General features: G+C 42.0%; 1 protein-coding gene across 1 annotated transcript in view; it reads left to right on the plus strand.

Moving 5' to 3' along the window:
- LOC124795804 overlaps positions 1 to 13,505 on the plus strand; it is a 55,151-nt gene that overhangs the window by 11,625 nt on the left and 30,021 nt on the right. The window contains exon 5 of the mRNA XM_047259885.1: positions 9,048 to 9,206. Within this exon, the coding sequence (XP_047115841.1) occupies positions 9,048 to 9,206 (159 nt within the window). The remainder of the gene's footprint in view (positions 1 to 9,047; positions 9,207 to 13,505) is intronic.

The raw sequence follows: 13,505 nt of genomic DNA on the forward strand, positions 1-13,505 counted from the left end.
AAGATTATCTCCGTGCAATGCTACGGCCTTACGTCAGCTTACCGGAAGAACCTGTATGTCAGCGTGGTACCTCGCATGGTACCTCTCTGCTGGTCGACGTCACAGCCAACGCCTTGCTGCGTCAATACCATACCCTACACCCACGTACTGCCTCCCGCGGAGTGCATCCTTCATTGGCCTAAACAGATGGAAGTCGGAAGGTGCGAGATCCGGGCTGTAGGCTGGACGAGGAAGAACATTCCAAAGAAGTTTCCAGAGCTCCTCTCAGGTGTGCAGACTTGTGTGAGGCCTTTCGTTGTCAAAGGAGAAGTTTGTTTGCATTTTTGTGGCGACGAAAATCTTAAGTTGTTTCTTCAATTTCTTGAGGGTAGCACAGTAAAAATCAGAGTTTATCGTTGCACCATCAGGATGTAAATCAAACAGAGTAACACGTTGAAACTCTCAGAAGACTGTCACCATGTCTTTGGCGGCTGAGGGTGCGACTCTGAACTTTGTCTTCTGAGGAGAGGTGGTGTGGATTTCGTATTGTTTCTGATTCGAAGTGAGGACGTTCCACAGAAAATACCATGATCAGCCCTGTAACGCGCAAGCAATTCCTCGAAGATGGTCTTCTGTCAGGCAGGGAGGAATCCAGCGGGCACACACACACACACACACACACACACACACACACACACACACACACACACATCTTTGAGTACCCCAGCTGGTGGACGAGTGTCATCACTACCAACAGAGACTTCCAGTTCAGCAACGACGTGTGTGATTGTGAACCGTCGAGCACCTAGAAAGAGAGTACCTGTACGTTCCAACTGAACTGGATGTAGTTAGGCTAATAGGCTGTTGAGCGGTAGGGCTAGACCAGAAGGCACGAAAGCAGCATTCACAGTTGAAAATATGCGTAATCTTTTATTTAAAAAAAATGGTTCAAATGGCCCTGAGCACTATGGGACTTAACTTCAGAGGTCATCAGTCCCCTAGAACTTAGAACTACTTAAACCTAACTAACCTAAGGACATCACAAACATCCATGCCGAGGCAGCATTCGAACATGCGACCGTAGCGGTCGTGCGGTTGCAGACTGTAGCGCCTAGAGCCGCTCGGCCACCCCGGCCGGCAATCTTTTATTTAAATAAAAAGTCAACAACCTCGTGACCTCTTTAAATAGCTTTTAAAAACAAGTGAGAAATTAAAAAACTTATAGAACAGTAAAGAGAAAATGAGATTTGCAATTGACGTTAGCAAAACATATTTTAAACAATTAAGAAACTAAGCAATTTGTCAATCATTAACAGGTATCTGAAGTCAGCCAAGCTGCATATTAATAATCAAACCTTAACATTTTTCAATTAGCTTTTAAATATAAAATCTCAAATGATTGCTGCAGACTCGGCAGCCACAGGAGCCACCCACGCGATGCGTCACGTCCGTTAGTGACGTAAGCTCAGAACCAGGAGAAGGTATACAGATACGTTTCAGCCCCGTGACAGGCGAGATAACCCGACGGTCAGTGGGCGGTGTGAACTCGCCACCCTTTGGGGCTGGGGTGCTGGTGCACTAGGCAGGTCCGATAATACGTAAACTACAACAGACTAAGAACTAACCTTAGAAAACAGCGCACTACTTCATGAAGAGCTGCACTTATTTAATTATGTTAGCATTCAAGAGCCAAACATGAATAAATAAATAACAAGCATCTGCCCAATCAGCGAATATGGTGATAAGCAATTAAGCACTTAACAGCTGGGTAGCACTGCTATTACAGAAATGAGAAACCAAATAAAGCCTAAGCAGTTTTTAATGTTACTGAGCAACAGTCAAACAATAATTTTTAAATGAACACACGGTCATTTGACTGCATTGTTGTTTATTTAATTTCGGCTCCATGTTTCGGCCTTTCATGCTATTTTTAAGTGATTCAATTCATGCGATTAAAATTGATGTCCTGCAATATATGTTAATTACATGAACTCTATCACTTGTAAAAGGCATAAAAGGCTGAAACCTGGATCGTAATCAAATGGTGGTGCGTTCATTCCATAAAGCTTACGTGCCCCAAAAATTATTCGACAAACAGTTACTTGTACTAATTACGCAGCAGGAACTGTGCTTAAAACTATTTTAAAATGGAATAAAAATCAAATTTGCTGACTTTTAACATGCTTTGCAGTAAGACACTAGCCATAAGTAACGTATCGGGCAGTTCTTACTAACGTAAAATCCACTACTTCAAATAGTTCAGCAAATGAATCCCATTTGTCAAACTTTGTTTACCAGGCTACCAATACCAACTAAAAGGAAAAAGCACGTTCTAGTTTTAGCAGAATTTACCATGGAAATTCTCAGGGTGGGTCGATTAAAAGCCCCACCAAAATGTTTTACAAATGCTTAACTAACATGATTACAGTGAAAGACACTCCTATTAAATTAGACTAACCAAACTAAGATGTTTTGCAAATGCTTTATTAAAGCAATTTCAGTTAAAAAACAACGCATAGTTCAGCCCTCAACATGATCCACGGTCAGCCCCTTGAAATATGACCAATTAAAGAAGGCCGTTCTGATTAATTTAATCCAACTAGCTCTGTAACATACGCCACGCAACATCCATATATTTCACAAACAATTGCGACTAACGTCTGTAATGAAACACAACTGCTTGCATTAAGGTAGCACTTCTGGCCCCCACAAGCAGTAAACACAGTAGACCGTCCGGGAAGGAGAAATTAGTCGCAGTGCTACGATTTTAAGAAACATGGCTCGTAAGCCACGGAAAGAGTCTCACCAAAATATTTGATGAATGGGTAGCAAAGTGGCACTCAAAATCTCCGCACGCTAGGCACAGGCAAATTTGCAGAGTCCCATCGCCACCACAGCCAACCCAAAACACCGTCTTGGCAGGATGAGGACTGTGCTGTGCAAAAGTTGTTGACTATCGGCTCCAGATGGCGAAGGTAAACCGGCCTCGCGCCCAGCAAGTGCTCGTTCCACTTCGGCCCGCAAATTCTGTCTATCTTCGTGCCAGCCAAAGCTCCTCGCACGGAGAGCCACCAAAGATCGTATCCCTTTACTCACATGTAGCGATCGAGTGATTGATGTGAACCGGCACGGCTCGCCTAAACTGCAGGAGTCATGTCCGGCACACTGGAAATCGGGCAGGTTTGCGTGACGTTGTTGCGATGATGACAGATGCCTCGCTCAACGACTCAATGTGCTTCTCTTCACTGACAGGTCTCCATAGACGTTCTGCAAGCGCCTATGAATATCTGTGACGCGCTGGTTTTCCTCCAAAGGAATCTCAATGCCATCTCTCTGCTTTGAATGGAATTCCGTTACAGACGCCATTTTGAAGGCTACGTATAGCCACACCACCAATCGGGACTTTACGAAACTGTAGGGGCTGAATGCTGCATTTTTTCAACCAAAACTGGCCAAGGAAAAAGTGCGTAGCATTATTTATTGAGCTCGCCTTGTATATATAGATAGCATTATTGACGTGTTTCTGAGGTTTCAAAAACTACAAATGCACAGAAAAATGACACATATTAGCGGACAGAATATCTCTCTAAGTTTATTTACGTAATAAGTGCCGTGGCGTAGTTGCACTAGGGGACAAGCATTTTAGAAGATGGGGACAGTTCTGTATTATCGCATCTATTTCGTTTCCCTATGGACAAAGAGGGCTGTTATCGCGTCTTCCCAGGTAATTCGTGTAAATGACTTTAATGAATTGCACACACATGTTGATGTTTCCCAAATCACAAAGGGCGCCCACACTGAGCACATGTGATATCAGTTAGAAACTTGGGAATATGCTCTATGCACTGATATGTGTCTAAAATGTCTGACTTGTAATAGGTACTTACAAATAACCCTTAAACAATGTGTTACGGGTACAAGTGCAGTTATTTTTATATGTGGTACGTTAATATATACACACATCAATCTTCTGATTGTTTTTCTCTGCGTCGAAACAATCTTCCCACAACACGTCACAAATTATATGACTTGATGTTTTCTGCACGGTCGTACTGCATCACTAAGTACGCTACGCCTGTCAGTACATGCAAACTGTTTTGCTTCCACGCGCCCACACTTCAACTACTGCGCAGGTCAAATTAAGCATTAATCACTTGCTCTTGCCACATGTACTTACAGTTACAAACCAACCTAAAACCGTATGATCTGTAATGGCTATAATTATTAGTCTGCAAATGACGTAAAACGGCTGTAATGTTGTCCAGTACACCGCCCTTATTACCAGTAGAAGTATCTGAACTTATATCTGTTGCACCCTTTATTTCGAGCTAGTAAACGAAGCAGTGGTGGTGCTATGTGAGGTCTTGACGAGAATCTACAACTTAAACTTAGGACATTCAGTTACAGACGCATAGAATGAAGTTATAGTCAGTTCTGTTTATAAAAACAGATTGAAAGACAGGACTGTAACAACTATCGAGAAGTCTTTGTGACTTCAATAATTAGAAGATTATAACAGATTTGCACTTGGGATGGTTTCGCATGAGATATTTTAGATGGGGTATTTACAGAATTTTGTGGAGTAACTACTACGTAATAGCGCACAGAATTATTTAATATCTGTGGAACTCCAAAAGACTGTACCACGAAATAGACTGGAGCAGAATGGTAATTGCTGGCGCATCGCACACATGCAAGTTGTGGAGGCTCTACTCATAGGGTTACAGTAGAAAAATTAGTTTCCCGGCCACTACGAGTCTTCAGAGACTGTGGCGCTCAAAGACTGTGACGGTGATGCTCTATGGTCCCAATATTATTTAAAATCTATTTAAAGGAGCTCCGTAAGAGATGGAGAAAAAAGTGCTTCGGAATTAATTTAATGTTTTCATCTCTACTGTCCCATTACACCCAAGACCGCAGACTACTTGACATAAATATAACTACTGTCTTTCCCTTTAATTTCTTGTCTGGCGTGAAGTACTCCTGGATGCGTTATTAAAGGTAAAATTAACCTCTCCCTTCTGGTAATGGTCTTCGTTAGACTTCATCGTATTTTTTATACTGTGTAATTATTAAAATTGTTTTGTAACACAATGAATGAAATTGTTTCTTCGCAGATCTTCTCGCGCCTTCAATTCTGTGTTCATGAAGCAGAGTTCCATAAAACCTTCTTCGATTCTGTGTGAATATTTGATAGAAGCGCTCCTCTTTTGGTGATGAAAGGCTCTTTCGTCGGCACCAATCATCGTCTTCCAACTTAATTGACTAAGGCGTTTAGAATAAAATAGTTCCCTGTGGAGCTAAATACTTCCTTCTTTACTTAGGCTTTTCAAAATTTGATAATATGTTGATGCTATCGTTCGTAATATCCTTGATTACGCTTGTATTTCCTTAATTTTTCTTAAACCAGAACTCCGGAATTTGTACTCTGTACAGTTCATTCCTCCTCAGTCTTACCTGTTCACCCTCAGATGATAACTCCCGAAAGCTCTATCTTCCATGCTTTTTCAGAAAGTATTTGAGTTAGGAAGTTGAAATTTTTACAGGTTATTTATTGGAGTATTGGCTACAATTTAAAATGCGGATTTTCAAAAATTTGAATTCAGTTGCTAGTGATTAATTTTTTCTATTGTAATGAAAATTCACTACTTTTTGTGGCATTTTTTGTTTATAGATTCAACAGTATACAGATTTTTTATGAAAGGCTGTGTTAAGTTAAGCGGAAGAGACTGTAACATTTACTGAAAATTTGAAACAAATTGGTTTAATTGCTTTGGTAGACCCTGGAGGAAACATCTAATTTGTGTGAGAAAAACTTTATGGAATCGAGCGACAATGTTTGTATTGCCTTTTTAGTACAGGACTGGTTCATAGGATGGATTATCTTCATCTTCTGCAAACTCCTCCTCCAACTTCCTCATTGTCCTCCTCCTGTTTACTCTTGCTTCTGTTTCTAGACTATTTACAACCCTGTCAGCAGCCCGAAGATTTTCCTTGTCTAAAGCAGGCATCGTTCGTACCTTGTTGAAAACTATCTTCATTGCCATATTTCGAAATACTTTGCACCTTCAACGTTGGCATCATTGAAAGTAGCAACAGCATCATACACACCAAAGTGAAGTATTTCTGTTCTAGCAAACACAGTCTTGTGGATTCTTGACCATGTAACACTAATTACACTTTCTTTGAGATTTTGAGTTTTTCCATGAACACACTTTTTCAACAGTTGCTGCTAACTCTCACCTCCATTACCGCATCAGGCAGACTATGTTTATCTGTGTACTTCATGAATTAGCAATCCCTTGTTGTTCGTACACCAAAGGTTTTCTCCATTGGGACACAAGAAATGATGGGGAATTTCATTGGCTGAAAAAGTATGAAAAAGAGCCCAAACAGCTTTCTTCATCCCATCAAATCTGTGTGTGTTCTACACTACAATATCATCGCCATAGGGCTTCAGATCCTTAACATGTTTGAAACTTTTTAGAATCACCATCACCAAGGGGATTCACATATCGTGCTTCACCACACGCAACAAAACATTGAAATATACTAGCAACACCAGTCACTTCCAATCCTCCATTACTGCCTCTATAGTTAGTTGTGGAATATTTTCATGGATACCTTTATTTTTTGTGGACACCTATAATATTTGGATGTTACTGCTACATCTAAAACTTTCCCTGTATTTATACTGGTGGTAGATAATACACCATGAAGAGATGTGTGTCTCCGTTTATGTCAGGTACCAACGAGTGCTGCAGGCAAGTGTCCGTTACCACTGATTTCCATTACTGCCTCTTCCACAGCTTTCTTCATAGATTCTTTTACAGACATCTTCTACTTTAGGCACTATAAATCTATTATAATTCATAAACTTGGTTGGGGGATTTGGAAGATTCATCATGCCACAGAAAACTGCATCTGCAATAGCACCCTTACCAATGGTACACAAGGCGTAAGCAAATCTAATGTTGTGTTCATAGATTTTGCTACGCTTTTCTTCATTTATAGTTACTGCAACACTGTTGCAAATGGTGGTCATGTGGAACACTTACCACACTTTAGATCCATTTTACTGGCGAGTCCTAAGTGATTTTTATACAAAATTCCAGTCCGACCCACTACACTGAATACATCTTACACAGTTGCAAAAATTCTGTTGAGAACTGACATATCAAATATTTCATCCATAACCGATTCGCCCATGAAACATTCATACTTTTCACTAACGGAACCAAGCTTCCGCTGCGAATTACTTTTTTTCTCACTTTCATTGCAATGGGCGGATGTACCTGCAAGATTAAATTTACACAATTGGTTATCGTCTTTACTGTTATGGTAATAAGACATACCTTTGGCTTTCCAACAATTATTCTTTACTTAAAAGTCTTAGGGGATTTCTGGTCACTTTTCGTTTGCCCATGATTATCCTTCAACCAAAAAGACTTAAATGAATATTTTCAGGACTACAAAAGATTAAATAAACATGAAACACGTGACAATCGAGCGAGCGACGGATATCGAACTATCAGAGGTTAGCCGCAACACTTATTTTGTAACACTTATTTTCTCTCACATCACTAAAATGTACATGATGAGAATGTAGATTCATGAGTACACCATTTGACAGCAGTTTAACTTCGCCACAGTAGGTGAAGCCCACACAGAAGATATTTCAAAAATATCTTTAAAATAGTTGTTGTCCTTTGAAGTGAATAAATTACGTATGAATTGAAAGGGGAACGTCTGTAGATTTTAAAAAATGTATAAAAGTAAAAATTGAACATTTCATGCTTTTGAATCTTTCCGGAGCCCCTTAATTCGCAGCAAACTTTTATTTTTTCGAGAAATTTTCGCTCTCTTCAATATTTCAGAGGCTTTGAAGACAGCAATAAATGCGAGATCTTATACCACGACGTCTTAACACAAATTTGTCTTGCTTTATTTCGCTGTTATTACTACACCGCCATTTTTGTGGATAATTACGCCTTTATTTGCAGGTTTATCTATGTAATTCTCAAAAATATTCATGCCCTGTTATGAAATCTGGCAGGGAAAGAATTCTGCGCCCTACCTAGTTCGCTGTGGCTTTATTTTACGAATCTGAGTTCCAAGAATTTTGCGCGCTTTTTAATATGCAGGGACTATATGTCTGCCAGTTGTGGAGTCAGATATATGTTAATAAAGATTTAGTCTAAGGCTCTCAACTGAGAAGGAAAATATGAAAGAATGAGAAAATAATTACGTAGCCGTCTAACTTAAGTAAAATACTTTTAAACCAGAGCAGTATTACATTGTGGAGCAAAAGAAAATCGGACATACCTTGTCCAGGTTTTTTAGAAAGTGATGTTTTGTGTGTAGGCGTATGTTTAAGAAACTTCATAGTATGATTACGTAGCTATTCTTACTGCTTTCTAGGAATTGATTTTGGCCAATTTTAAGATCGTCTTCAATTTACCCACCAAATAAAAACCCTGTTAGAAAAACTACGTACAGCTATACTCGTTCACAAATGTACTGAAACAAAGTTGCAGTTACACTTACTTTAAGTAAATAGTTGAGCGTTATAAACTAAAATTTCTTTTAAAGAATGTGAACAGTACTGTAGCACTAAAAACGAAATAAAAAAGTAGAAAATCACATATGGTATGTGAATACAAGTCTTGTACAAAGCGTTCAAACAGTTTCCAGAATATTACATTAACCAGAATGTCAGAATTACGGATATGATGTATGATCCGCATATCTACTGTTGTGGTCTTTATTATTCTGCTTGTAGGTACGTAAGAATCAACACATATGAACGTCCTGCGGATCTAATACCGCTCAATGAGTATTATTGACAGATAGCGGATACTACATAAACCATTTCATTTTTGTATTTGTAATAATACAGCAAGGTATTTCAAAATTCGATGGAAAATAGTTTCATCAGTTTTGCATATTAACTGTTTCACCCGAATGCAGTTTTGACCTTTTGTCTCGTACGGTCCTACCAGGTGCTTTGTCGTGCTCGATTATGTCCCGGTGCGTAACACTGGCAGACTTGCCTCCCCGTGTTGCAGGATGACGGCGACATCCGCGTCCAGAAGCTGTCCACGGTATCGCTGCCTGACTACCAGCAGCTGGACCAGGCGAAACTCAAGGCAGTGGACAAAAACCACCTGAGCCCAGGCACCGGCAGCGGCATGGCCAGCAGTCTCAGCTCCATCTCAGAGGCCACGGTGAGTCTTTGTTCTTCAAACAGAATTTGAGTTTATCTACAGAAGTCTTGTGTGTTTTATGCTCAACAGCTTTGGCAAAATATACCGGGTGATCAAAAAGTCTGTATAAATTTGAAAACTGAATAAATCACGGAATAATGTAGATAGAGAGGTACAAATTGACACACGTGCTTGGAATGACATGGGGTTTTACCAGAACCAAAAAAACACAAAAGTTCAAAAAATGTACGAGAGGTGGCGCTTCATCTGATCAGAATAGCAATAATTAGCATAACAAAGTAAGACAAAGCAAAGATGATGTTCTTTACAGGAAATGCTCAATATGTCCACCATCATTCCTCAACAATAACTGTAGTCGAGGAATAATGTTGTGAACAGCACATGTCCGGAGTTATGGTGAGGCATTGGCGTCGGATGCTGTCTTTCAGCATCCCTAGAGATGTCGGTCGATCACGATACACTTGCGACTTCAGGTAACCCCAAAGCCAATAATCGCACGACTGAGGTCTGGGGACCTGGGAGGCCAAGCATGACGAAAGTGGCGGCTGAGCACACGATCATCACCAAACGACGCGCGCAAGAAATCGTTCTCGCATGTGCAGTATGGGGCGGAGCGCCATCCTGCATAAACATGGTACGTTCCAGCAGTTGTTTATCACCCAGGCTGGGGATGATGCGATTCTGTAACATATCGGCGTACCTCTCACCCGTCACTGTAGCAGTTACAAAATCAGAGTCACGCATTATCTCGAAGAAAAAAGGCCCGATAACGGTAGACGTGGCAAATCCAACCCATACTTTGACTTTCTCGTCGTGGAATGGAGTTTCCACGAAGTTCTAGGATTTTCGGTAGCCCAAGTTCTGCAGTTGTGAGCGTTGACAAACCCTCGGATCGTGAAATGAGCTTCGTCGGTCCACTACACGTTACTCAACCAATCGTCGTCTTCCGCCACCTTTTGAAACGCCCACACCTCATATGTCCTCCGCTTCACTAAATCGCCAGGTAACAGTTCATGATGCCGATGTATTTTAAACGGATAGCATCGGAGAGTACGTCTAAGTGCCAACCAAACAGTGGTGTATGGAACGCCCGTGCGACGTGCGACTGCACGAGCGCTGACTTCCCCGTGCATAGACGAACCCGCTACAGTCTCCATTTATTCCTGAAGTGTCTCAGCAGCATTAGGCCTTGTGCTCGGTCGGCCACTACGGGGTCTAGTGTCCAAACAACCCGTGGCTTCGAACTTCGAAATCATTCTCGCCACAGCTGCATCTGTCAACGGACCTTTACCCGTTCGAATCCCCTTCCTATGGCGATAGGATCATAATGCTGAACTAGCATATTCCCCATTCTGATAATACAGCTTCACTAAAAGTGGCTTTTCAGGTAACGTCAACATGCTGCGACTGCTGGCGCATCTGATTCTCTCTCTCATTGCAGCTCCTTTTATACACGATTCTCATGCTCAGTCACTGACGTTTTGCTGTCGAGCGCCATCTATCAGACATTTTGTGAACTTCGTTTTTTTTTTGTTCTAATAAAACCCCATGTCATTCCAAGCATGTGCGTCTATTTTTACCTCTCTATCTACATCAGGCTCATCCAAGAATTGCGCCCGGCGGGCGCACCCGCCCCCCGCGGGCGCAATACAGTGTAGTTCAGCGCCCTGTCCGCGACCGTTTGTCGCTACTGTCGCCATAGGAGCGAGAGAGAGAGAGAGAGAGAGAGAGAGAGAGAGAGCGAGCGAGCGAGCGAGCGAGAGAGAGAGAGAGAGACCGCACAGCACTGCTCTGCGCTGGACTGTCCCGCGGTCAGATTTAACGTAAACAAAATATTCTACTTTAGAATTAATTTTGTATAAGGGACATAGAGTATCATTCTTACTGTTAGTAGTTACAAGTAAGTATTTTTTGTTATACTTCGTGCTACAATTTTTTGCATCCCTTTTCAGAGTTTAGAAATCGGATCCTTAGTTTGCTGTTTTGTACGTAATAATTTTAACTGCCAAAGTTTGAAAACTTATTAAAATAGAATTAAGTTATAAAGCTCTTCTATTCTTACAGTCAACATTGTTAAAGAAGACAATTAACATTTTACGCGTTTTTCTTTTTCGAGGAAACGATTTTGTCTAGGCTTGGTACAATACTCCGTGAAACTGCTAACCTAAAATAATTGGTTAAATTTTTATCGCCAAGGAATGAACGGTTCTTAGTTTTAGGAAGTTACACATAAGAAAGCGGTCCTTCAGGCGGGTACGGCACTATAGGTCAATCAGCTCTAGTTGAAGCACTTGTGAAACGTCCTCAGCCCGAAGGGAAAACGGGCGAACAAATACAGGGCGAGTCACCTAACTTTACCGCTGGATATATTTCGTAAACCACATCAAATACTGACGAATCGATTCCACAGACCGAACTTGAGGAGACGGACTAGTGTAATTGTTTAATACAAACCATACAAAAATGCACAGAACTATGTGTTTTAACACAAACCTACGTTTTTTTAAATGGAACCACGTTAGTTTTGTTAGCACATCTGAACATATAAGCAAATACGTAATCAGTGCCGTTTGTTGCATTACAAAATGTTAATTACATCCGGAGATATTGTAACCTAAAGTTGACGCTTGAAACCTCCGACGTTCACTTGCGTGTTGTAACAAACACGGGCCACGGTCGGCGAGCAGCATCTGCAGGGACATGTTTACGATGACGACCGTGATTACGAGTGTGGCTGAAGTGCACTGTTGTGGTTTGGTCTAGCTGTCGCAGTGTCCGCATGTAGCGGTTACTGCTATTGTTATTCTGCATTCGTCTCCGCACGCAGACCAACTGTAGTACACCGTGTTACCAGACGTCTGTGATAGTGTAGTGTTGTAGGAACTGTGACCATGGTGTATTCGAACTCTGAAAAGGCGGAGATGATACTCATCGATGGCGAGTGTCGACGAAATGCAGCTAAAGCCTGCAGGGTGTATGCAGAACGGTACCCGGACAGAGAGCATCCAACGTGTCGCACATTGCAAAACATCTACCGCCAACTGTGTGCAACAGGTATGGTCGTAGCACGCAAACGGGTCCGTAACAGGCCCGTCACAGGAGACGCCGGTGCAGTTGGTGTGTTAGCTGCTGTTGCCATGAACCCACACATGAGTACACGGGACATTGCGAGAGCCGGTGGACTGAGTCAAAGTAGTGTCATGCCCATACTGCATCGTCACCTCTTTCACCCGTTTCATGCGTCGCTACATCAGCAATTACATGGTGATGAGTTTAATCATCGAGTGCAATTCTGTCAATGGGCATTAACAGAGAATGCGTTGCAGTTCTACCTGTTTACCGATGAAGCGGGTTTCACAAACCACGGGGCAGTGAATCTACGGAATATGCATTACTGGTCCGTGGACAATCCTCGCTGGCTCAGACAGGTAGAGCGACAGCGACCGTGGACTGTAAATGTATGGTGCGGAATCATTGGCGACCACCTCATTGGTCCTCACTTCATTGCAGGGACCCATACAGCTGCAACATACATCGCGTTTCTACAGAATGATCTCCCAACGTTGCTCGAAAATGTCCCGCTGGAAACGCGTCGACGTATGTGGTATCAGCATGACGGTGCACCTGCACATTCCGCAATTAACACTAGGCTGACCCTTGACAGGATGTTCGACGGGCGTTTCATAGGACGTGGAGGAAGCATAAATTGGCCAGCCCGTTCTCCTGATCTTACATCTCTGGACTTCTTTCTGTGGGGTACGTTAAAGGAGAATGTGTACCATGATGTGCCTACAACCCCAGAGGATATGAAACATCGTATTGTGACAGCCTGCGGCGACATTACACCAGATGTACTGCGGCGTGTACGACATTCATTACGCCAGAGATTGCAATTGTGTGCAGCAAATGATGGCCACCACATTGAACATCAATTGGCCTGACATGTCGGGACACACTCTATTCCACTCCGTAATTGAAAACGGAAACCACGTGTGTACGTGTACCTCACCCCTCATGGTAACGTACATGTGCGGCAGTGAAAAAGACCAATAAAAAGGTGTTAGCATGTGGACGTAATGTGCTGTTCCAGTCTCTTCTGTACCTAAGGTCCACCACCGTTTCCTTTGGATCCCTACGTAATTCGGTGCTCTCCGATACACACGATCGAACAGCGGAGGAGTGGTACTCAAGCGTCAACTTTAGGTTACAATATCTCCGGATGTTATTAACGTTTTACAATGCAACAAATGGCACTGATTACGTATTTGTTTGTATGTTCAGATGTGCTAACATAACTAA

Source organism: Schistocerca piceifrons, chromosome 4 (assembly GCF_021461385.2).
Source record: "Schistocerca piceifrons isolate TAMUIC-IGC-003096 chromosome 4, iqSchPice1.1, whole genome shotgun sequence".
NCBI classification, from domain to species: domain Eukaryota; kingdom Metazoa; phylum Arthropoda; class Insecta; order Orthoptera; family Acrididae; genus Schistocerca; species Schistocerca piceifrons.